The 25,069-nt window shown below is 40.4% G+C and overlaps 1 protein-coding gene across 6 annotated transcripts in view; it reads right to left on the bottom strand.

The window, feature by feature from the left end:
• Positions 1-210: 210 nt before the first annotated feature.
• Positions 211-25,069, bottom strand: part of Ndufaf5 (NADH:ubiquinone oxidoreductase complex assembly factor 5) — a 29,502-nt gene continuing 4,643 nt past the window's right edge. The window contains exons 3-11 of one of the 6 annotated variants that reach the window (XM_032904308.1): positions 23,675-23,738; positions 20,444-20,491; positions 18,326-18,429; positions 16,303-16,342; positions 15,373-15,570; positions 10,844-10,904; positions 878-961; positions 475-557; positions 211-319 (exon numbers count right to left, since the gene is read on the bottom strand). In XM_032904308.1, coding sequence (XP_032760199.1) covers positions 233-319; positions 475-557; positions 878-961; positions 10,844-10,904; positions 15,373-15,570; positions 16,303-16,342; positions 18,326-18,429; positions 20,444-20,491; positions 23,675-23,738 — 769 coding nt within the window. In that variant the 3' untranslated portion in view covers positions 211-232. Of the gene's footprint in view, positions 320-474; positions 558-877; positions 962-4,137; positions 4,234-10,843; positions 10,905-15,372; positions 15,571-16,302; positions 16,343-18,325; positions 18,430-20,443; positions 20,492-23,674; positions 23,739-25,069 lie in introns of those variants that run through there. The other 5 variants (XM_032904310.1, XM_032904312.1, XM_032904311.1 and 2 more) reach the window with 5 other exon arrangements.

Below are 25,069 nucleotides of genomic sequence, written 5' to 3'. Positions count from 1 at the left end.
CTCCTTTGCTTTCAGGCTGGATTCCAAGGATGCCCAATCACTACGTAGCAGCATCTTTATGTAAACAGAAGCAAACAAGAACTCGAAATATTTACTAAGCATAACTAGTATGAGGTTGCTAGTTAGTAGCTCAATAGATAGCTTCTTGCTTCAAACTGTAATAATTTCGATGTGAAGGTTAATTATTTCTGATAAAAATTCTGGGAGACATTACAATTGAATCAAATGTTTATTATTTTTTCCCCTGTGACATGGTATTATTTAGTTTTGCTAGATCTCCAAATGACACGGTTGCCGAACCTCTTTCAGCTGGCCTTGCCTGAAAACAAGAAAAATGAGAGATATTAGATGGAGATAAGGCCAACCCAGAGTAACCCCAATCATGATATGCATGATATACCCTAAGTCAATCAACAATGGGAAACAAGCAGAAACACAAACCCTCTAAGAACGGTGATGCCTTACTATCATTACCTGAGAGTCATGGTATTTCCATCCTATCATATGGTAGATCTGATATGTGGCAGGAATGGAACCATCCTCATTGCTGTACATTTCTAAAAAGACAAACATCGTTAAATTCTGGAACAGTATCTATCTGCTCATAATAAACACCTACTTCCAAGAGAAATGAGTTCTAGGCTAGCTGTAGGATCTGTGTGCCTCACATAACAAGGCTCAACACAGAGAAGCTGACACTATGGAAACAAGAACTGCTTGGAAACAGACACAGATAGGATCTATATTCTGAGAGAAAACAAAAATCAAAATTCCCATGAAGCCCGACAGTACCTTACAAGAAGGGAACAGCGCTGTGGAATGAACAGCATGCAGTACAAACCCCTCCGTGACTGCAGTAGAGGAGTGGGCGACTCACCTCTGTACACCGCCGCAGCTGCCAGCATTGTGTCTCGGTGCAGCAGGGCTTTTCTGTTCCAAGAACAGTTGCTCTCACCCATTCCTAAAAATAAACCACAGGCAGTCTGAGGAAATACTGCAAACACGCCGAGCAGCTCAGCATCAAGACACGATCCACCTCATCCAACAGCATAGCCGCTCAGTCTCACCGGCTTTCACATTCCAGCTGGGCGCTCACTGACTGGAGCAGAACTGTTTGAATCCTCTGTACTACCAAGTCAAGGAAAGTTAATTCTCAGCAGGGAAGCACCAGGATCCTTCCCACAACAGCCACAGTCTACAGTGAGCCGGCTCAGCAAAAGCCACCTAGACCCTAGATGGGTCGCAAGCATTGGCAAGGGTCTTTCAAAGAAAACCTCACCTTATACCCCTTTTTGCTGGCTCTCTGAAGCAGGACACTGTGACAGTGCCTCCTTCCTTCTAAGCAGCACATAAAATTACAGCTGTAAACTTGGATAAGGGCTGTGGAACTCAATATGACCATGCCTTCAAATTGTTTTGATATTTTTGGGAACCAAACTCAGATCCTTAGCAAGAGCGGATTTAACAACAGATTTAAAACTTATGTGCATTTCCCCATAGAGGCACTTATTTTAGTATTTTAAAATTAATCTACAGACCTTTTTCTTTTTTAAAAAAAAAGATTTATTTATTATATATAAGTACACTGTAGCATAATTTCCTTTTAAGTTTTTTTTTTACATTCATTTATTTATTTTATATATAAGTACACTGTATCTGTCTTCAGACACACCAAAAGAGGGCATCAGATCTCATGACAGATGGTTGTGAGCTACCATGTGGTTGCTGGGATTTGAACTCAGGACCTCTGGAAGAGCAGTCAGTGTTCTTAACCACTGAGCCATCTCTCTAGCCCCAACCTTTTCTTTAAGTTGATGGTAAGAGGCTATTTACTGAAAATTTCTATTGTACAGCTAGAGAGATAGCTAGGAGGTACAGTCTTTGCCTAATGAGGGCAAGAGGCTGGGGATATGTATGAATGGATACAGTGCTTGCTATATAACCACGAACTCCAGCTCACACATAAAGACCAGGTGTGGTGGTATCTGCTGTAATCCTTATGCTGGGAAGGGAGACAAGGGAATCCTGAGGGCAGCTAGTCTAGCGAATTAGTGACTCCAGGCTCAGTGACAAAGGAAAACAGAGGGAGCAAGAGAATAAGATACTGACAATGATCTCTGGCAACCACGTATACACATATAGAGGCTGCACATGCAACTCATATGCACACAGAAGCACACACCCCTATACACACACACACACAGAATGAGAGAGAGAGAGTTCAATTCCCAGTACTATAAAAAATAAAAACAAATTAATATAATATCAAATTAATGTTACCTATTTTTCTTTACATGTACATTTTAAAATATTTGAGAAGGCTATGTTTAAGATCATTTTACAAAAGAACTAAAGGAAATTTTACAATGTTGTAATTATTCTTAATATTAAAATTTATTACATGAGCAAGTGTCTACTATTTACTTCTACTAGTCAAGAAATGATCATTTCTTCAATAGTTTAAAAACAGTAATCTATTTTTAGATTTTTATTTAAATAAAATTTATATTTTTATTGCATTGGTTTTATTAAAAGCAGCCAACAAGGAGGCTGGAGAGCTGCCTCAGTTATGTGCACACACCGCTCTTGCTAAGGATCTGAGTTTGGTTCCCAGAATACAGCAGGCAGTGCCCAAGTCTGTAACTCCAGCTCCAGGAATCCGGCCCTCTTCTGGCTTCTAAGGGCACTACTTCAATAGGAATGACACTCATTCTACTAATAAACCCAGTGTCCCATATTTTGTGAGTTTAATGGTCTTAATTCATAGATTATTAATAGTCACAAACTACTAAGCTAAGTTAATTAAAAACACATGACTGGGTGAGGTGATGCACATTTAAAATCCCAGCACTTAGGAAAGAGAGCCAAGCAGACTGTCATTTCAGGGTCATCCTCAGAGTCATTCTCAGCTGTGTGAGACCCAGGTTCAAGTACAGAACAAATAAAAAACCTCTAACCCATCAACCAACCAAAACAAAAAATACTGGGGGCCAGAGCAGTGGCCAAGTGGTTAGGCACACATGCCGCTCTTCCAGAGGATCTGAGTTCAACTCGCAGCATCTACATCAGAAGCTGGTAACTTCTAGTAACTCCAGTTCCAGAGGACCCACTGCCCTCTATGGGTATCCACATGTGTGCCATATGCTCTTAGAGACATACATATTAAATAAAAACTAACAAATCCCACTATATATCCATCTTAAAAATATTCTCTCACATGGTGAACATGAATCACATAGCATCGAAGTAAGGCAGGGTTCACACTGCGGCAGTCTCTTACCAACGATGGATACAAAACTTAGCTTCTGCTCAACGTCCCACTGCCCTGGCTTCATTCCACATCACATGCAGCAAATACAAAGACAACACCCAATGCACTAGACATTCTAAAAAGCCTGCCAAACAACTGTTACTTACATATTCTAAATATGACTGTTAGGCATATGCCATCTCCGTGAGTCTGACCCAGCTGGGTTACAGACAAATCAAGAGCACCGATACACGCATCAACAGTAACTCTCTTGCCACTGGAGTCCACTGTCCCCTCAGAAACACACACTGCTGTACAGAACTTCCTCTTTCCTTGTGAAGTACCACAGAGAGAGAACCTCGACTCTGATTGCAACCTTACATAACTTAGGATAAGCATGATTCAACCTTAGCGGACTCAGTTTTTCACCTTTAAAATGGAATATCTTGTAGTTCACTGTGGGGAAGCTTTACTGACAACCGTCTAGGAAAGACGTCTGTAATGGCAACTCAACCAGGGCTTGGGAGAACAGAAAGGCACTGGCTGGCAACGGTTTTAAGATTCTCAGTGATTTTACATTTGATCTTGGCCAAATGCTGAGAAGAGATTTCTCACAGAGGTGTTTTGTTTTGGTTTCTCAAGAAGAAAGGGTTTCTTTATGTAGCCTTGGCTGTGTTGGAACTAGCTCTGAAGAGCAGACTGGCCTCGAACTCACACAGATCTACCTGCCTCTGTCTCCAGGGTGCTGGCGATGAAGGTGTGAGCCACCAATGCCCGGCTTTCTCACAGTGTTTTTAAGGTTAAATTCAAATGCTTATTAAAAACAAACTTTAATGTGGATTACTGAAACAATGCTGAGCATTGCCTTTAAAAAAAACTGAACTTACCTTAAAACCACTGTGAAAGCCTTGAAAATGTCTCATGCATTCATCAGTTGATATGAAACTTGTTTGTAAAATTAGGTCAACCTTCTCCATTTTTTTCTGTGAATTAATAATAACGGTAGCTAAAATGAGATACACCTCAACCATCAGAAAACAAAGGCAACAGAGATAGGGAATACAAAAGCTAACTGGAGGACGCCACCTTCCAGTTGGCTCAGGAGCACCCCAGCAAACACCCGCACGCCTCCACCTCCCACCGCCCTCGGACTTTCCCCACTGCGTAAATAGTGGAGACTTCAGGATATGAACTAAGCCGCCTGTCTCCATTCAACTTGGACAAGTTCCTTTCTTCTCTGTGCCTCAGTTTCCTCATACACCAGGGCAGACTGACCATGCCTGTTCCTGTCTTACCCTCCTATAAATCATGCCTAACAAACAGGCAAACAATGTACCTTCTACTACACTTGAATCTGAGTCATCCCTGGGGAAAATTCTCCCAAGACAAGCTACAAGGCTCATCTGAGAAAATCTAGAAGCTTCTGACCTTCTATGGCTCCCCATTATCTGCCTATTCTATACACTTAGGCAGCATTATTACCACATTCCCCCAACATAAGAGTAGGACATACATAACCTCTCATATCTCCCGCCCATGACTGTATACACACTCTTCTTGGTGCCACCCTCAAACTCTCCCTACCCTTCATCCTGGAAAACTCACTTTAGCTCACCTAGGTTCTGCATTTTCTAAAAGACTCTTAAGCAGATTTAAAGCCAATTCCTTGTGTTTCTCTCATTTTAAGTAGAGGTGTGTCTGTCTAGCTTGGGAGTCTTTTCATCTAGAATATTAGCAACTTGAGATGAGAAACTACAGATCTCCACCACTAGCTAAGGACTCAATAAACAGTCAGCGAATAAATATAAAAGCCATCAGTTAATGCTTCTGTTTAAACAAATAACATTTTTACAAATTATCTTTATATGATTCTTAAGTCACCTACAGATAAAAGACATCAAAAACATGACTTTTGTAAAAGGCCTGACAGTAGAGGTAAGAGATCTCTCTAAAGGGTAAGCATTCAGAACAGTTCCTCAAACTGTCAGACCTACTTAAAGCCCAGGGGGCAGGCATTACTAATAGGGAAGGGGCCCCAGAAAGGTTCTAAAACCTGATCTAGAAAGTGGTTAAAATGCAAGCACTGATCTACCGGAAGACCATGTGTGGTGGTTTGAAGAGAATGGCCTCCATAACCATAACTGAATCCTTTGTCCCTAGTTAGTGGAACTATCAGGGAAGGATTAGGAGACATGGCCTTGTTGGAGTAGGTGTGGCTTTGCCTTTCCCTACCTGCCTGCCAGTAGATCAGAATGTAAGATCCCAGCCCCAGGGGCCATGCTGTCCTGCCTGGCACCAAGCTTCCTACCATGATAATGGACTAGGCCTCAAAAACGTCCACTTAAATGTCTTCTTGTATAACAGTTGCCTGGTCAGTCGGTGTCTCTTCACAGCAACAGAACTAAGACACCATGTGTCTCACACCGCCTTCCTGCACCTTCAGATTGAAGCATTTCTCAATCCTCACCAGAGAAGCTTCTTTTTGTCATAGATGACAGTCAACACTGAGGGCCACAAACGGCCATGGTGCAGAGAAGTGGAGACTGCAGAATGCTCAGTTCTAAATGGAACACACACACACACACACACACACACACACACACACACACACACACACACACACACACACACACACACACACACACACACACACACTGAACCCCCTGTGTCAAAGGCTCAGGGATCATCAGACAGAATATAAGAGCCAGCAGGAAACGACAAGGAGGAGACAGTGTCTTCTGGACGTAGCAGGACAGCTGCACATGTAAACCAGTGTGGTAGCATCACCTGGAACGCCCCAGCCAAATCAAGGCCCAGCATGGAGAGTGGAGCTGGGCAGTGTTCCACCCCTGCCTGAGGAGCGATTAGCCACTGTTAGCTGGGAGAGGAAGGGTCAGTTTCCTCCAAGAGTGTAGTCATGATAAGTTAGCTACATTCCAGAAGGCTACAGATCCAAGCAGCACAAACTGACCTTGAGGGCATGGGAGAGGGCAGAGACATAAAACTGGGTGGAAGGGAAGGCGGATGGGTCTTAAAAGAATTTGGAGGGAGTGAATATGATCAAAAACTTATTTTATGAAATTCTGAAAGAAACAACAAAAAACATTTTTAAAAACCACAAGCAGTTATAATGCTAAGGCGTTAACAAAAAGGCTAATCTCACTATTTGAAAGATGCAACTATATATTTTAGTATAAATACATACATATATATATACACACACACACATATATATATATATACATACATATATACTACATTAATGTATAGAATAAAACTGTGGATTCAAGTAACTAATCCTAGGTTTAGCATGACTACAGACAAGGTACTTATGCCTTTGATGAGTTCACCTGTAAATCAAGACATTAGAAAACCTTGTGCCAGATACAATACAGCACCCAGGAAGCAGAGGCACGCAGATAGTAAGTCTGAGGTCAGCCTGCAATCCAAAGCAAGATCAAGGCTAGCTTGAGGGTGCAAAGCCAGATCCTATATCGAAAAATCAGAGGCTGGAGATGTAGCTCAGTGGCAAAGCAATTGGATTATATGTGCAAGGCTAAAGTTTTTGATCCCTAGAAAAACAAACCCACACATGGAAAGAAAAAGAATAGCCCAGAGAACTGCAGAGTAATTACTGTATTTTTAAATCAGTGGGCAGTAACCTTTTCCAACTGATAGATCTAATTTCTTGTCTCTTTCTATTTTCTTTCTTGAAATGAATCATGAGTACAGCATTTATTATAGACTAGTAGAAAATAAACACTGTATTCAAAGAATTATTGTTGGAGCCTAAATGAGAAATTATAATTTCAGTACCATGTCTTAAGCTTTTACATAAAAGGGCTCCATGTTTCTGAGTCTGTTTAGTACTTGGGGACATTTCAAAAAATGTTTGCTGTGTTTTATTATCTTTATCATCTTGAGTGTACACCAGTAGCCTACCAATCCTGTTTCTCATAATGCAAAGGGACCACAGTGATTAGTTTTTGTCTATGTGTATCTTCCTATGTTAATAGGACAGTGTAACTGCACTCAAGAAAAGTGGTAAACACGTGGAACAAGAAACAGGCCAGACCCTTACCACTAACAGACAACTACAGCAAGCAATGAGAGTCGGGTAAGACGCCAGGGCACAAGACAAGAGCTTGGCACCTAATTCAGCCACTCGGATCCAAGTGTTCTCTTTAGCCCTAATGCTTCTCACTTAACATAAAAGCAGTTACCAAGAGGAACACTGGAAAGAAAAAAGTACAAAAATGTTTGTAAAAACCATAAATCTGTAAATATAAGAACAAGCAAGCAATTACATAAATTTCATTATTTCAAAATGTATTATAAATTTTCAGAAACAGATGTAGGCTTCCTTACAGGCAAGCATAATTCTATTTCATAGACCCCCCCCCCAACTTTAACTCCTCTAGCCATCAAAATTGCCCATGCTATTAGTGAAGAGAGAGAGAGAGAGAGAGAGAGAGAGAGAGAGAGAGAGAGAGAGAGAGAGTGTGTGTGTGTGTGTACAAGCCACTCACAAAGTCTCACAAAGGAGGACAGCTGTAATTTCTCCATGGCAGGTGTTTCTTCCTGAATAAGTCACACTTTTTCAAAGCTGAGAGGTGGAGCTGCATCCCTGCTGTCCCTCAGGGTGTCTGCCTGGCCGTGATTTGCTCTGCCTGTGAGACACCCTCACCCTGTAGCGGACAGCTCCCCCTGCTGTAACTCCTGCTGCTGCTTGCTGGCAGATCTCAGCCTAAGCAGCCCCTCCTTTGAAGGTCTGGCACTGGCCGGTTTTCCTGTGCACCTCTCACTCTGAGGGGACAGTTTTCAGTAAGTGTTAGTGTCCATCAAGTTCCACTCTCTACCTCACCTCCAATGAGCTTCGTCCTCCCCTCCGCCTCTGTATGTGTGAGATGTCCCCGACAGAGTTTGTAACTTTAACCCCTTTACTTTCAAGTCATCCACCAAGCATCTCATTTTCCGAGTGCATCACCCAGCCCTTTCAGCATGACTGAGTACTTCAGCTGTAATTATTTCCTGACTGTGTGGAGACCGCTTAGCTACAGCAACATTCATCCAACCTCCCAGCTCACGTTTGCCTTCCACTTCCTTTTCTTCCAGTTCACCATTTCAATTATATTTGTAGAGTGATCTTTCACCTTTGTATTTGTCATACAAATAGCAGGACACCAACCCAAACTGACCCAATTTCCTGTTGCTGCCAATCAGGTAAGTCTGATTGACTTTAGTGAACCCTTCAAACTCTGTAACTTCCCCTAGTCATTCACCTTTCTCTCCAGTGACTATGTCAGTGCTTCTACACAATTCTCAGACTAAGAATCTCCACACAGCATTACTTCCTCTGTATCAAGGCAAAGAGCCCCATAAGCAGGATCTTCTTGTTATCAAACACAAACACCTAAGTGCACTAACTATCCTCCCGTCATCAACATATCTGCCTCCACATTCCCCAGTCAGCTCTGCTGCAGTGATGTGGGAGACTCAAACTACTACAGCAGACAAGAGGCTCATGAATGGGGCCAAAATTTGTAAGATGACATTCACCAAATGCAAATTTGACAAAGGTCATTGAATAAGTCACAGATTAGGATAGAGAAGAGAAGAAGAAATGCCACACCCTGGAGGAGCTTTACCTGATGAAGCAGACTAAAGAATGTGTTCTCACAGTGGGCATGACCATGAAGAGGTAAATCAAGAGCTCTCTATTGATACCAGGACCACCCCGCAGGTTGGTGTGTACCGGGACACTCAGACTAGACCTTGAACACAAGGCATTTGTAGGGACTTTTGAAGGTCTAGGTGACCAGCCTGATGAGCTACATAATGTAACTTTCAAAGCCAAGCTAAAGCTCTGGATCTGAAAGGGCCTGGAATGATAAGGGCCTTCCCCAATTCTGAACAAGAGACCGCAAACATGTATGTAGGGAAAATGTACTACAACACATTAATGTGAGTAGATCATGCCTTAACCCAAGCTAAGGCAATACAGAGCTCAAGGTCAGCCTGGGCCAAACCGTGAGACACAGTCTCACAAAAGCAAATGAATTTGGGAAGTCAATATATTTTGGTACTGGAGATCAAGTCTAGGGAATGGAAAACAACATTAATAGGGTCTGTTACTGTTTAAACACGGAACCCCACCATCACCACCTCCACTGCCACCACGAAAAGGCTCATGCGTTTGAAATATTGGTCCCCAGTTGGTGGCACTACTTTGGAAGGTTGTGTTAGAGGTGAGTTCTTGAGGAAGGAAGTGAGTAACTGGGATGCTAAGCCTTGAGCACCACAGCCTGGCTCTGTGTCACTGTGGCCTCCTGCTGTGGTCTCTCCAACTGCCTCTTTCCAGTGCCTTCCCTGCCACGACAGACTGTACACCCTAAACCCCGAGCCAACAGAGGCCTTTCCCTTAGTTGTTTCCGTAAGGTATTTGGTCATAAAGACAAAAGTAAGTAATCTGGGGACTTTAAGGTTTTGTGTAGAATGTGACCCTCACTTCCCATAATCCCATCACTCAAGTCTCCATCTTACTTTCCTCTGACAAATGCCTTTCTTCAGTTCTGGCTATGTTCTCTTGTAAAAAGGCTTTTGCATATGCTGTTCTTTGTGCCTGAGACACACTTCCCTCATCTTTTCATCTGGTTAACTCATCTCTATTTCTTTAGAACATGGCTCAACACAGGGACCCCAATGGAGGAGTTAGAAAAGGACTAAAGGAGCTGTAGGGGTTTGCAACCCCATAGGAAGAACAACAATATCAACCAACCAGATCCCCCGAGTTCCCAGGGACTAAATCACCAATCAAAGAGTACACATGGACAGACCTATAGCTCTAGCCGCATACATAGCAGGGAATGGTCTTGTCAGGCATCAATGGGAGAAGAGGCCCTTGGTTCCGTGAAGGCTCATTTCCCCAGTGGAGAGGAATGCCAGGGTGGTGAGGTAAAGTGGAAAGGGAGGAACTTCATAGAAGCAGAGGGAGGAGCAAAGGGAGAGGGGAGAACCAGGAAAGGGGATAACATTTGAAATGTAAATATATAAAACATTCAATTAAAAATGCAAAAAAAGACATAGGGGAAAAAAAAGACTATGGCTCAAATACCACATTTTCAAATACAATTTCTTTAATCTCCCAGACCAGATCTACTCTCAACTAAATCCTCAACCCTAAACTCATCAAATTATCTAAGGACTGTAATATTTTTAAGTGTGTGTGTGTGTGTGTGTGTGTGTGTGTGTGTGTGTGTGTGTGTGTGCGCGCGCGCACAAACTTAGACCTCAGGTATAAACTGTTGCTACCGGAAACCCCTGGATTACCGACAAATGTACCTAAAACAAGTTCTTCCTATATTATCGCAGACGCAGACATAGTGCTAACAAGCCTCGACTCTACAGCACTAACCACAACTGATTTAACTCTCCTTTGTGCCATCTGCCTGCTGTCTACCTCCTACATCGCACACCATAGCTCTAATGACAGTGTGCTTTCTCAGCAGAAACAGACCCCTAGTGCTTAGCTGTCCTAGAGTACACTGTTAAAATGCCTCTCAAATAGTCTGCAAATTCTTTAAAATGCCTTACCTTTTAAATCTTCCATCAATTCAAACATTCCAGGATAGTTAACTTGAATTTCATCAGTATCCTATGTTTTAAAGAAAAATGTATTATTCATGTGACAATCACGAACGACAATCAAAAATTAAGCTAAAGAGCTGTTAACTATTTCCCAGCACTCTTGAGGTAGGCAGGAAATTTCACTATCAAGTACTTAGCAATAATAGGCAAGTGCCTACCTCTGAGGTCTATCTCCAACCCCAAGAACTGCCTTGTTTTTAATACTTTTCACAAATGTTATCTTCTAAAAATCTAACAACTGTACTAATTTCTTCCTTGAAAAGAAAATAGAGTAACTCTGTTTTATGTTGGAATTGTTACTTTTATTTTCTTACTATGTAGCCTAGACTGCTGTGGAATTCACTGGTTGGCCTCAAAATAAAAAATCGTCCCACCTCTGTTGCTGCTGAGATTAAAGACTTTTACCACCATGAGTGGCTTCTTCTTGTTTTTTGTAAAATATCCCCCAAAGAGGTGTACCATTTGTGGTATTACAAGACCAAGTCAGGCATGAAGTGGGCAGAGCAAGCTCCTATTCAATCTCCCAGCTCCAAACATCCATTTAACATACTGAGATATAGGATATATCAGGTATTAAACTGGGAAGAAACTGGGATGATTTCTAATCATCACCTTGACACAATGGAGAGTCACCTGGGAAGAGAACTCAATGAGGGACCATCCTATCAGGGCTGTCTTGATATGGGAAGACCTGGCCCACCGTGGGCAGCACTACTCCCTGGGGATTGGAGACAGGGTTGTATAGGCATGAGAAAAGTTTTTTGTTTTTTTTTGTTTTTTGTTTTTTGTTTTTCTTTTTTTCGGAACCGAACCCAGGGCCTTGCGCTTGCTAGGCAAGCACTCTACCACTGAGCTAAATCCTCAACCCCATGAGAAAAGTTTTAAACACTTAAGAAGTGAGCTGGGTAATGAGCATACATGCTTCTGCATGACTGTATTGCTTCAAGTTCCTGTCTTGGGTAGAAGAATAAAGTATCGAATGTCATGAGGAGCCTTTCTACTTCAAACTTGCTCTATCGCTTCTCCCTATGCATAGATTGCATTGTTCCTTTCTATTATTGGAAATATGCATGTATTGGAATGTGTGCACGTGGGGGGAGGAGATCATATTTTATAACAGGACTGGGAAATGAACTAAAGATCCTCACACAGGCTAGGTAAAGGTTCTACCACTGAGCTGTATTGCCAGCCTTGTGTGTGCTAAGCAGTGTCTATTAAAATGGATAGTGATCATTTAATCTCTGCACTTTTTACATTAACAAACCATTAAAGAGACCCTTGTTCAGACACAGCAGTACAGGTTTATGATCCCGTAAGTCTGTGATGCTGAGGCAAGTCCACAAGTTCAAGGTGTCATTGAGCTACAGTGTGAGTTCAAGGCCAGCCTGAGCAGTTAAGTAGAGCTTCTCTCAAAATAAAAAGTAAAATAGCCGGTTGTGGTGGCGCACACCGGTAGGATTTGCTGAAGGAGGCAGAGGCAGGAGGATCACGAGTTCGAGGCCAGCCTGGGCTACACATTTGGGGCTGGGGATTTAGCTCAGTGGTGGGCGCTTACCTAGGAAGGCAAGGCCCTGGGTTCGGTCCCCAGCTCCGAAAAAAAAAAAAAAAAAAAAAAAAAATAAAAATAATGTACGGTAGAGTGGCTCACTGTTAATCCCAGCCTTCAGAGAGGCAGGCAGATCTCTTGAGTTCAAGGTCAGCCTGGTCTACACAGTGAGTTCCACTATAGTCGCATAATAATCCACTCCACACCTTTTGTGTTATCCCTTCCTATGCCCCATCTGCATAATTTAGAGGTTTTTATCTTCCCAGTAATTATTTTTTCACCTCAATTATAGGTTTGTAACAATATGGTGGGTAATTCTTGAAATGAGAGTAGACTTGCAATGGTTATTATTATCATTGTTTACCGTAAATAAAAGAATATTAAAATTAAAACTTTAAACCAGTGGCTTCTGGTCAGTCACACCAGATCTCAAGATCTGATGAAAATCCCTGACACTTTTCTCTACATAACAACAACAACAACAAATGATTTTGTGCACAGGTTGCGGTGTATCAGACACTAAATTCTATGGGGCCCACTATACACTGAAGAACACTATACGAGAATGGCTTTTGTTGGCTGCTACACCCAAAGTACTAGAACAGTACCACAGCCCAGAACTCATCAGTAAACGTTTGCTGCAAGACCGAATACATGATGTAGATTAGGAAGATATTTATTCAGAGAGAAAAATGAAGCCGTGACATATTCCTGTTAGTGAATACAATGTGGATATTAAGATGGAGAGCACATATCTGTAGTACTTTAGAAAACACAGCTAAGAATGGGAACTCCAGAACTATGTACATACATATATAAATACGCAGACACGCAATGCTAAAGTAGTTCATTAAAAAAAGAATGAAAATGCAGAGAATTCACAATAACAAGTAGTATGGACTATTTTTAGTTTAGCAGAATAAGTTCTAGCACAATGTTTGTGTTAACAGTGTTTGTTTTCTGCTTTTCGAGACAGGGTTACTCTGTGCAGCCTTGGCTATACTGGGACACTCTGTAGGCCAGGCTAGCCCAGAACTAGGAGATCCAGCAGTCTCTCTGTACCTCCCACGAGATGGGACTAAAAGCGAGAGCCACCCCGAATACCAAAGACTAACATTTTGAGAAATCCTGTTCTCCAAAGAAAACTAAGATGTGCGGGATTAAAGCCAAATGAGGTTTTTTTTTTTCCCCAGTCTATCTGTAGTTTTACATTTATAATTAAAATTATTTATGAGTTACTTATATAATTAAAATATCTTTAAAATATAATTACCCCCTTAATGCATAACTTCTTATATGTTGGTTCTTCAACATGAAGCTATGCTCTCCAATTTTCAGATGTTTGATATTTCAAAACCATGTTTTTATTGGTTTAGATAATGTAAACGTTTTTTAAGAGTCAACCTAGACTCAAGTGAGAAGTCTCAGGACCGTGTCCAGCCCTTACCTTGAAGAAGCCTTGCCTAGTCTCCCAGCCCGCCCTTTCTTCCCTTCTCTGGAGGCTTTTTTTTTTTTTTTAAAGATTAGGCTTTCTGCCAGTTTACCCCCTTGCTTTCTTTCTTTCATTACACAGGATATACATAATTTTTGGTTGGTTGATTGCACAGTAAGTTCACTTAAGTAGCTATTTTAACTGTAAGCCCATCTATCATCCCTAACTATGCACCTAGAGGCTGTCTTCAAGGAACTCCAGTGGCTGCCAATCACGTTGACACATTTGTGCATCTGAAGGGGCTGGAAAGCACAGCCAATCTATTCAACTCACCTGAGGAGAGGAATGGGTTCTGTAGAATGACTGTGATGGGAGAGAGGTGGAAGGGAGAGACTCTTTGGGAAATCTATTCTTAGAAAGTGTTAGAAGTAGGATGAGGAAAGAGAAAAGCAGGTCATGGCACGCACTCTTTGGCCATTTAACATCAAGGGTCACCCAAGGTGAAACGCATTTATATTTCTTATAGAAATGCTGAGAGAAATGAAGTACCCTTCTCAAATTCCCGTCAGTAATACAGGGACGGGGCAAAGATTCAAGTTATAGTCACTGAAGCCAGGTGTGCGTGCCTGTAATCAAAGTACACTGAGCTCGGAAAGGAGCAGCACCTCAAAGTCACAGTGGCTTCCACACTGGCCTGAGCACATAAAACACCAAGTCTAAAAACACCTCCCAAAATAAAGTAAGCCATATGCAGTGCTCGACCCCAGTCTGTGCAGAATCTACTTCTCTTCTGCACTTATTTCGTATGGATCCTCTTTATAAAACTCTCCACTCTGTTTGAAATAGAACAAATTCTACCTCAACTAAGCCTAGACCTAGAGAACGTCGTCATTTGTGTCTGTTTAAATTGATAGTTGGTGGTAGGGAGAGTATTACAAATGTCCCTATAATAGAAACATTTTGTCACATTTGTAGTGGTCTTAACCCAAATTACATCTAATTTGGATTTGAAGATTCTAACGGAGTAGTATTTTTATAAAGTTTCCCTCAGAGAGGATGGCAAGGTGGCACAGCAGGTAACAGCACTGAGTTCAGTCCTGGAAGCCCACACAGTAGGAGAGAACTGACTGCCAAAAGCTGCCCTCTGACCTCTACACATAGACCATGGCGTACCTTCCTCCCTCACAAAATAAATACATATAACTTAAAAGAAGTCATCTCTTCATAAATTCCAGTACATTTTTTGGAGTGACTTATTCTGGAATCTAAAAGTTTATATTACTGACTTCAGATTGTGTTTATGCACACTAAAGATAATAAATCATTCTCACCCACCCCCCAAAAGAAGAAAAACAAATGTGAAGAAATTGCCCCAAGCATTCCAGAACACTATTAATACATGCTGGGTTTTTTTAAGTTTTGTTTGTTTGTTTGTTTGTTTTTAAGCAATGTAATAAGTAGGTTACTTGTGGGCTACTTAGTTCTCCTGAAACTCACCACAGTCAGAGTGTTGAAGCCAGCTCTTCCCAGCAGATGCCCTAGGTCATTGACAGCAGTGAAAGGAGAAATGTGTGGGGAAAAGCCTCCTTCCCTTTCTGTCTCTGCTAACTGTAATGAACACCGGAGTTCATAGAGCGTGTCACCTCCAAACATTGCACCAACAAACACTCCATCTGGTTTTAAGACATAATGAATCTGCAATAAATATAACAAAACTATTCAAATTTTATAGACAGAAACATCAAAAGAATAAATATATTTTATGACTACCAATCTTATTTTGCCAAATTAATCAGAAAGTAAATATCAGACAAGAAATCCTAGAGTCACTGCTGTATGATGTATACATATATGTTGTATTGTAACGGCAAAGACAGACAATACACTCACTAATGATACAAGTATCTGTAAGACTTATGTTGGGCCCTGCGTGCTTCCCTCCAGCTACTCTCTCCGAGTCCCACTAAGACACAACATCATCTACCACCATCTACATTCTCTGCTTACTGATAAAAATCAATCTATAAGCATTGATCTAACACTTACTGAGGGTATGCAAAGGGCAGATACGATGTAAACAAGAACAGGTTCACAGGCAATAAAAGGAGAGAGAGAGTTCATATAGTGCATGCTGTGTGACACCAATTAGTTTTACATAGTAATTAAATCTCTCAGAAACATACTAGAAGCGTCTCTACAACAGCTACTCTTAAAGTTCCCGAGGAGTGCCACCCGATGCAAGCCAGAGCCAAGGACACCCAGGAGTGCCACCCAGTGCAAGCCAGAGCCAAGTACACCCAGGCCACAGGACATTAAAAATACTTGGTTTCACTCCATTCTCTCAGACTTAAGGACAATGCAAACAGAAACATTTGTCAATCTGTGATAATAAACTATCTCAGAACAGACCAACGAAAGTCTTCTCACCTGTTCAAGTGCTCTAGGGAGGTCATTCACCCAGTGCAAACTAAAATATAAACACATATTTGTTTAACCTTAGCTGGTGTAATTATCAGTAGGATAAACCAAAAAAGGTACTAAACTGAAATCTGAAACTACATTGTTTTCTATAGTCCCACAAAAAACTCTGATCTTTTTATATTCTCTGTACTTTTGCCTGGTTCAGAATGACATAGCTAGAACCAGCATACACATATTTTTGAATAATCTTTCATATGGTAATGTGTTTTAGAGTTCTTGCATTCTTTTCATGTTTTGACAGCTTATTTCTTTTTAGTGCTAAGTAATTCCAATGTCAAGATGTACCACAATTCAATACCTTAGTACTGAAAGACATCTATGCTGGATAGTTTTATGTCAACTTGACAATCTAAAATCATCTCAGAGAAGGAAGTCAATTAAGAAAATGGCTCCATATGGTCAGGCTGTATGCAAGCTTTTAGAGCATTTTCTTAATTAGTGATTAATGAGGTAAGGCTCAGGGCATTACTGGTGGTGCCAGACCTGGGCTGGATAGTCCTGAGTTCCATAAGAAAGCAAACTGAGCAAGCCAGGGAGAGCAAGCTAGTAAGCAGCACCCTCCATGACTTCTGCATCACTTCTGCCTGTAGCTTCCTTCCCTGCTTGAGTTCCTGCCCTCATGGCTTTTGATGATGAACTGTTGTTATATGGGACACTAAGTGAAATAAACCCTTTCCTCCCCAACTTGCTTTGGTCATGATTTTTCATCATAGCAACAGTGACCCTAACTAAGACAAAACCTTAGGTGCTCACAAGTTTTAGCAATTATTAACACAGCTGCGGCAGTTAACAGCACTTGTTGCTTTTGCAAAACCCGAGTTCAGTGTTTGGCACCCAAATGGTGGCCACAACCATGTGTAACTCCAATTCCAGGGGATCCTACATCTGCTTCTGGCCTCCACAGGCATACGACATGCATGTAATGCAAATACATACTTACAGGCAAAATACTCACATACATAGAAAGCAAATCTAAAATATTTTTTGAAACAGTAATATATTATTCATTGTCATGTTTTTGCATGGATATAAGTTTTCATTTCTTTGGGTAAATAAATAGCAGGACTCTAAATCCTGGATCCTAACAAAGATGCTCAAGTTTCAGGAAATCATCAACTAGTCTTTCAAAGTGCCTACGCCATTCTGCAGTCCCACCAGCAACGAGTAAGAAGAGTAAGGCGCTCTATGCGTGCCAGTAGTTGGTGTTGTCAGTGTTTGGCTTTTGCCTGTTCTAATATGCAGATAGGACATCCAACACCTTTTAAGGTGATGGGAAACAAAGCTTTCTAAACTTACACATAAGAAGCCTCTTGAATACCGTGTTTTCTGCTCATCCTAACTAACTCAGTGTGCAAGAGCAAAAGAGTTTTAGTAAGTTAGAAACTTGGGAATAAAAAGACACTTAAGACCGTACATCTAATTTCCACTTGGGTGTCCTGAATTCATAATTGTTGAACAGAAAAATCTTAGCATCTATAAACTAAGATAACCAGTTTGTAACTAAAAACAATTTATTCTATCACAGTAAAGAATACAGCTCAGTGATAGACTGTCTTTAACACGCAAGATCTTAGGTTTAATTCTAGGTCCGAGGTGGGAGGGATTAGTCCTCTATCCATTGCTATTCTAAGAGTACAATGTTGTAACATAAATTAGATATATCTGTAACATATATACACACATACACATACACACATACATGTGCATGTGGAGACCAGAGGTTAACCTCAAGTATTCTTTTCAGGTTCTGACCATATTGTTTTCAGTAGGGACTCTCATTGGTTTAAAATTAATCAAGTAAACTTGTTGTTGGCCAGGGAGCCCAAGGGATGTGCCTGACACTGCCTTGTATGTAGATTTTGTGACACAAACTTATTGCTTCACGCTTATGCAGCAAGCACTCGCCAACCAGAGAGTATCTCACTAGCCTCTGTAACATATTTCTTAAAAGTACAAACGGATCACTAACCTTAAGCTGCTAACCACCAGGTCAAACGTGTTTTCTGGGAAGGGAAGGAATTCTTCATCAGCTAAAATATTCACAGTAGGAATATCTGTTTCTACGGAATTTTTCTAATGGTAAAAGATAAAATTTCAATTATTTAAATAGCATCAATTACTAACATAATCACTGTTAAACATTGCTAATGTTATATTCCGCTTAGCAGTTTCTACCAAAAAACAAAATACAAAATGTAGCACACAAAAAGCACTCAAAAAGTTTTGTTAAATAACACTCAGCTGCTTCAAAAAATATAAAAAAATACATCCATTCACACTAAAACAAATCTCAGGCACCTAAACATCTCAATGCAACAAATGAAGCTACAGACTACTGAATACAAATGTACACTTTTAGATTCATAAGGTTTTTTAAAAAATCTTATATAAATATGACTAAAAAGTTAGACACTGTAAATGAAAAGCCAATTTTAAAACTTCTAAAAAGCAATAAACAATGTAAATACAAAACAGGAAAATATTTATTATAAATTATGAAGGGTTAACATTTCTAAAAATAAGCTCTTAAAAATGACCTAGAAAAAAATTTGTGTAAAAGCTGAAATCAATGAAGGTGAGAGGAAAGGCACGTCACAAAATTATTTTAAAAGTTCAAAGTTAAGTAACAATGAGGGCTTGGAGTTATGAGCACTTTGTGCTATTTGCAGGACCCATTTTTAATTCCCTGCACCCAGAAAGGCTCACAACCATCTGTAACTCAAGTTTCAAGGGATTTAACGCACCTAGGTTTCCACAGGCATTAGGTATGCAGACTGCGCACATACACACAACCAGGCAAAACACTCTGACAGAAGCCATCTAGGAAAGAAAGCTATGACGAGCAAGAGGTTCCTGGAGACGGCCCACCCTTCTGCACGGCTGTGATGGGTGCACTCTGGAGAGGTACAGCCCCACCGACTTTGTCTCAGAATTGCGTCTCACTGCTGATCTGCCTCTCCTGCCATTATTACATAGGCTAATGATTCCTGGGCATCAGCCTACCCTACTGGGCAAATTTCCTGCAGATCAACATAAAGAAGAACCTCTATGAATTCATGCTGTTTGGACAAATTAATGACTTTGTAGAATTCAAATAATTTTACAAAGAAAATTTGAGGAAATAGTTTTAGTTGTTTTGCCAGAAAGATGTAATAAAGTTAGATTCAGGAATAGAACGTGCCCCCTCCTCATAGAATAGAAGTAAAGGCTGCATATATAAAGCAATATAATGAGCTTTCATATATTACACTATTAAGAGAAATGGGCTTAGGACAAATTTTTGATCAAGGAAAAACACTCATTCTAGGTCAGATCCAAGGAAGAAGCTATCCACAGGTGTGTACTATGATAAAGCAAGGCCATGTGAAACTATTGCTTTGAACTTATAATGAGCTTATAGAAAGAAACACTGCTTTGAACTTACTATCAACATCCTTCTGTAACTCTCCTTTGTGTAACATTTTATCCATGAACTAATTTTATAAAGACCCTTTGTCTAAGAAGGTGTAATGGCTAAGAGACAAAATAAAGTGTAGCTTTTGGGGGCTCTGCTCCATCCACCAAAGGTATATATATGTATATATGTCTGTCTATATGTATGTAAAATATGTCTAACAGGAAAAAACGAGTAAGTCAAGCACACACAGTTGTTTTCCATATGTCGTTAACAGCATGAGTGGCTACTGAGAAACTAGAACTAAGCAGGCTTCTAGAAGCTGCTCAGACAAATCAATCATGTGATGCTCACATACTGGAAGGCTCTTCGGTCATTTAAAAAGAAGTACACATGTATAAAAAGTATTCTAACAGAACAGAACAACACTCCATAAAAACGCATGAAATGTTAGTGTACTGCTGTTCACATGAACTTGGAGGATGGAGGCGGTTACATGTTTATAAAGGTACCAAATGTCACCCACAGCTGTCTCTGGGTAGTGAGATTAGGAATCTCTTTTCTTACTCCTGCACTGCTTAAGTCATCTTCATGTGTATACATTTATAATTACACGTATATTACATTGTGACAGAAATAAAGAACTAAAAATTAAACCAGGTCAGAAACAAACAGTGTTAAAAAGCTACCTACCAAAGCATGTTCTGCAATGTCTGTTTGGAAGATCTTTCCCACAGTGTCCTGCAATTTGATAATTAAAGCACATCAGATGATACAGAAACATTTATTGCAGCAGGAGCAAAGCAAAAAAAATTACTGAAACTTACAAAGGAGAAAATTATGGAGTAGTTTTTGTCTTGTAAGTTTATTTTCCAACCAATTCCAAAATGATACACAAGTTTCTTTGAAATATATAAAGAATACCACAGATTTAAACACATGAAACTAATTATATTTAATATATTTAACATACTTAACAAAATAAGAGAATACAGGTATGGATACCAATAGCCTACACTACTCCATTACTTCAATCTTTCTTTGTTTAATATGCTGAATGCTAGTAGTTATCCTTACTCCTGTTACAAAGACTTCACACAGGTTCATGCTTTGTTTCCATTCAAAGAGTTTCCAGAAGAAAAAAGAAAACACGCACAGAAACTAAGGAGATTCATTTTCCATTTCAATTATCCTCTCTTAAAGAGAAAGGGTTCTGACAATGTTACTCTTTTCTCCAGGATTCTGCATCCTGATCTCCTCCAATATTTAATCTGTATCTTCCTGTCTATTTCTCTCGCTTAACAACAGGCATCGACTTTTCAATCTTGAGAAAATTCCTACTTCTAAGCATCATTTAAATTTCATAAAGTTGTATTTGTGCATAATAAACATACACTTATTAGTTTTTGTTTATAATTCAGGAATCTACTTATATGGTCCACAATTCTTGGTGTCTATGTGTCACTAAAGCACTCTCATGATCTAAGCATGACCAATCTGTTCCATCTGGGTTAGTCCTGTTCCACCTATCTCTTCAAGCACAGCACTACTGAGGTCTCTGGAAGCTTCTTCAGTGATTTCTGTGGTTTCCCTCTTCTGTTAGAGAAGGTGCTCTCTTTCAGTTCACCCATTTGCTTTTGTCTATTCACAGCTTAGCAAGAGTAAACCCTACCAATAGTTTGTTAGGCAAGTCCAGTACAAAAAGACGGACACAAAAGAAACTAACATATACCATGAACTAACATATACCATGCCACCATAAAGAACTATTTGTCATCAAAAACGGGAGGCGCTATTTTAGAAAGTAGTCACAAGTGGCTGTTGAGATGGCTCAGTGATAAAGATGTTAGGTGACCAGAACTGACATGGTAAAACAGATATAATCAACTTTCTAAAGATATCCTCTGATCTCCACCTGTGTTGTGACAGGCACATACTCACACACATACTTACACACACACACAAGACACATGACTATGTCTGAAATAGAAGAAAATCCAACAGTTCTGAGACAATGAAGAATGACTTGGCTTATATTTCAAAAGGATCGCCCTACAGAACAGATTGTTGGGGCAAAGGGAGACCAACATGGACGCTACAGCAGCAACTCAGACAGGTAGTGCAGGTAGCCAGGGCCAATATGGTAAGGTAAAGGCAGTAAGAAGGCAAAGGGATAGATATAGATGAAATCCAAATGAGAATCCGAGATCCAATCTCTGATCCATTTCTGCTGGGTCTACTAGGTCTCTCATATAATAAAGCTTTTACATCTGCTTCATGACTGGACTGCCTTTAGCTCTGCCTCCTCATGTCTATTCTCTCTCCTTTTGTCTTTCTTACATAACACGCCTAAACTAATGGTGCTTAAACATCATCACATATCATACTCCATAGCACTCTCCCTTTCCTTCTGCCCTGCTCTGATTTTCAAAGTTACAAACCACCAGCCCAGATTCTCCACCTCTAGGACTACATCAAATACATTCTTATATTTCTCCCATCCTTTAACTCTTGTTGCCCATCAATGAATGTTTAATTTCCTGCGGCATGTATTGTCAGTAAGTGTTTGAGGAGTCTCACAAGTCTCCAGCACCCCAGCTCAAACATACGTATTGTCAAAACAGGTTTTACTTAAATCCCAAGAGCTGAGAGACGGCTCAGAAGAGCATTTGCTGCTCTTTCAGAGGATCTGAGTTCACGTCCCACCCAGGTCAGGGCTCACAGCCATCTGTAATCCAGCCCCAGGGCACCCAATCCCTCTGGCCACTGTAAGCACCTGCACTCAGATGCACATATTTATATGCCAATATAGTCACCTACACATAATTAAAAATAAGACATATTTTTTCTAAAGCCCACTTTAACCTGTGTCTTACTCAAAGACTAAAAAGATAAATGAGCAAACAAATGTATTTATGGTCTGTAATGATTTGAGTAAGAATGGCCCAACTTGAATGCTTGTCATTAGTGGGTGGCCCTATTTAACAGGGATTAGAAGGTGTGGCCTTGTTAGAGGAAGTGTGTCACTGAAGGTGGGCTTTGGGGTTTCCAATGCTCAAGCTTGGCCCAGTTTCTCTTCTTCCTGCTGCCTGCCAATCAGATACAGAACTTCCCCTCTATAGTACCATGTCTGTCTGTGCTCCACCATGCCTCCTGACATGTGGACCTCTGAACTCTAAGCCAGCCCTCCCCAGTCAAATGGTCTCTTTTATAGGGGTTGCTGTGGTCATGATGTCTCTTCACAGCAATAGAAACCCTACGACACAGTTGGAATTAAAAATATAAAGTAAAATAGTGAGTACTACTAAATGCTATCTATAGTTTATACAGCTTTTTAATTAATAAAATTAATTTTCTTGACTATGATTTTTTTTTGCATCACTAAGAATCAAATTCAGGGCTTCATGTGTGCTACGCAAGCATTCTGTTACCCGGCTTTACTGTGAACTATTAAAATGCTTAAACAAAATTAAAACGAAGAGGAAAATATATAGGTTTAAAGAAATTATCAGGAGCAACGAATAAATGTTTAGCAATTTTAATATAACCACAACCTAAATATCATTCGACTAAGCTGATCATGAAAGTCTTTTCTTAAAATTAACTGAGTTGGGGGAAGGGAGATGATTCAATTATCTTGACTTCAAAACATTAGGGTCTGAGTTCAAATCCCTGAAACCATATTAAAAAGAAAGCTGGGCATGTGGTGCCTGGAATGCTAGGAAGAGTGGAATGACAGGAAGCTGCCAAGGCTCACTGACACTCCTACTTAGCAACAGGAAGGCTGTGCTCTGACCCCCATGTACACAAGCACACAATATACATGTACCTTAGGGGGATGGGATGGGGCTCTACATATGCTTACACATGCACAATTAGTCAATTTTATTTCTCAAAGTTGATTAAACCAGTGTATAAAAATACCTTATTCAAATGTTGTGCTATGTAGCCTCTTCCACATCCTATGTCCAGTGCAAGGGGAAAATCTCTGGAAGACAATAGAGATAGAAGTTAAGCTTTGCAATAGAGTCTATAAAACAGCCAAGGGCTAATTTACTTATGCAGAAACATTTCTGTAATCACTCCTTTCAGAAAATCCTATGGTTGGCCTTTTCTACAGGAGCTATAATATATCGAGTGAGTCTGTCTGATCTAGTCACTAAGCCCTAATACTGAACTATGAAGAACCAGCCGAGGGCAGTGGATGTAGCTCAGCAGTACAGCACCTACCAAACATATGTGAGGGCTCAAGCAAAAAAACAGACAAAGAGGTTTAGAAATGGATTTGAAGAACACACTTAACGAAGGCATTTGAATTCAATCATCCAGACGAAGACAGAAAACAAGCTAAATGTAAGTCAACACGGAAAACACCGGCACCCAGCTCAGTGGTAGAGTGCTTGCCCCACTTATGCAAGGCCCTACTTCACTCTCTAGCACCACAGGAAAAATCAAGGCAAAACATGCCCCTCGAAACTCTTAATTATTTTTTGAAACTTAGAAGTACAAAAAGTTCCAAGTGTTTACTGCTAAGTAAGTCAACTCAAATATCTTCTTTCTCTTTAAAAATTTATTTTTTAAATTCTCTGTAAAAGTAACTTTTATTCTCCTGGAGTAATTGTCTCGGAAGCTTACTGCCTTCATCTGCTACTCTAGGCCTAGTCCTGGAAGCTTCTATCCTCATGCATCTAATTTAGGCCTAAAATGTTCTCAGTCTCTGAGACTCGCTGCTAAATAAGATCATCTAGTTCTTTCTAATCTCTGCCTAGCTGGTTCAACTCAGCTGTTCTGGTCCAAACTTCTTTCCCAGCTGACTTATTCAATCTGGCTTTTTTTCTTGGCCTCTGAATTGCTCTGCTTGGCCTCAAACTAACTCCAGCGGTCTTTTCTAATTTTCTGGGCCCTTCTCATTCTCTTGCTCACTCTGTCTTTACCTGTGTCTAGCTTGTTCTCTCTTCAGTCTGTCTCTGTAAAACCCTCCTGGTAAAACTGCCCTTTTTTCCCTCTCTCTCTCTGGGTTGTCCAAACAGTACTCCTGTACTATATACTCTCTTCCTCCTGTCCTGTCTCTCCTTAAGTAGCTTCCCTTTCCTCTCTGCTTTCATGAGAGTGGGGCATACCCTAATCTGTCAAATCTTTCTCTGATTTGTTCACTTTGCCACTCAATTAGTCATCACTTTCAAGCATGGCTGCTTTCTTCTACAAATTAATTTTATCTTCTTTATTTGGGATTAAAGGTGAGTACTAAGGGTGTGATTGTATTCCACCCAGAAGGATTAAAGGTGTATGCTAAGAGCTGAGCCACACCACAACTAGAAA

Source organism: Rattus rattus, chromosome 5 (assembly GCF_011064425.1).
Source record: "Rattus rattus isolate New Zealand chromosome 5, Rrattus_CSIRO_v1, whole genome shotgun sequence".
Lineage (NCBI taxonomy): Eukaryota > Metazoa > Chordata > Mammalia > Rodentia > Muridae > Rattus > Rattus rattus.
The sequence above is the reverse complement of the archived record's forward strand: the minus strand, read 5'-3'. Positions and strand labels throughout refer to the sequence as shown.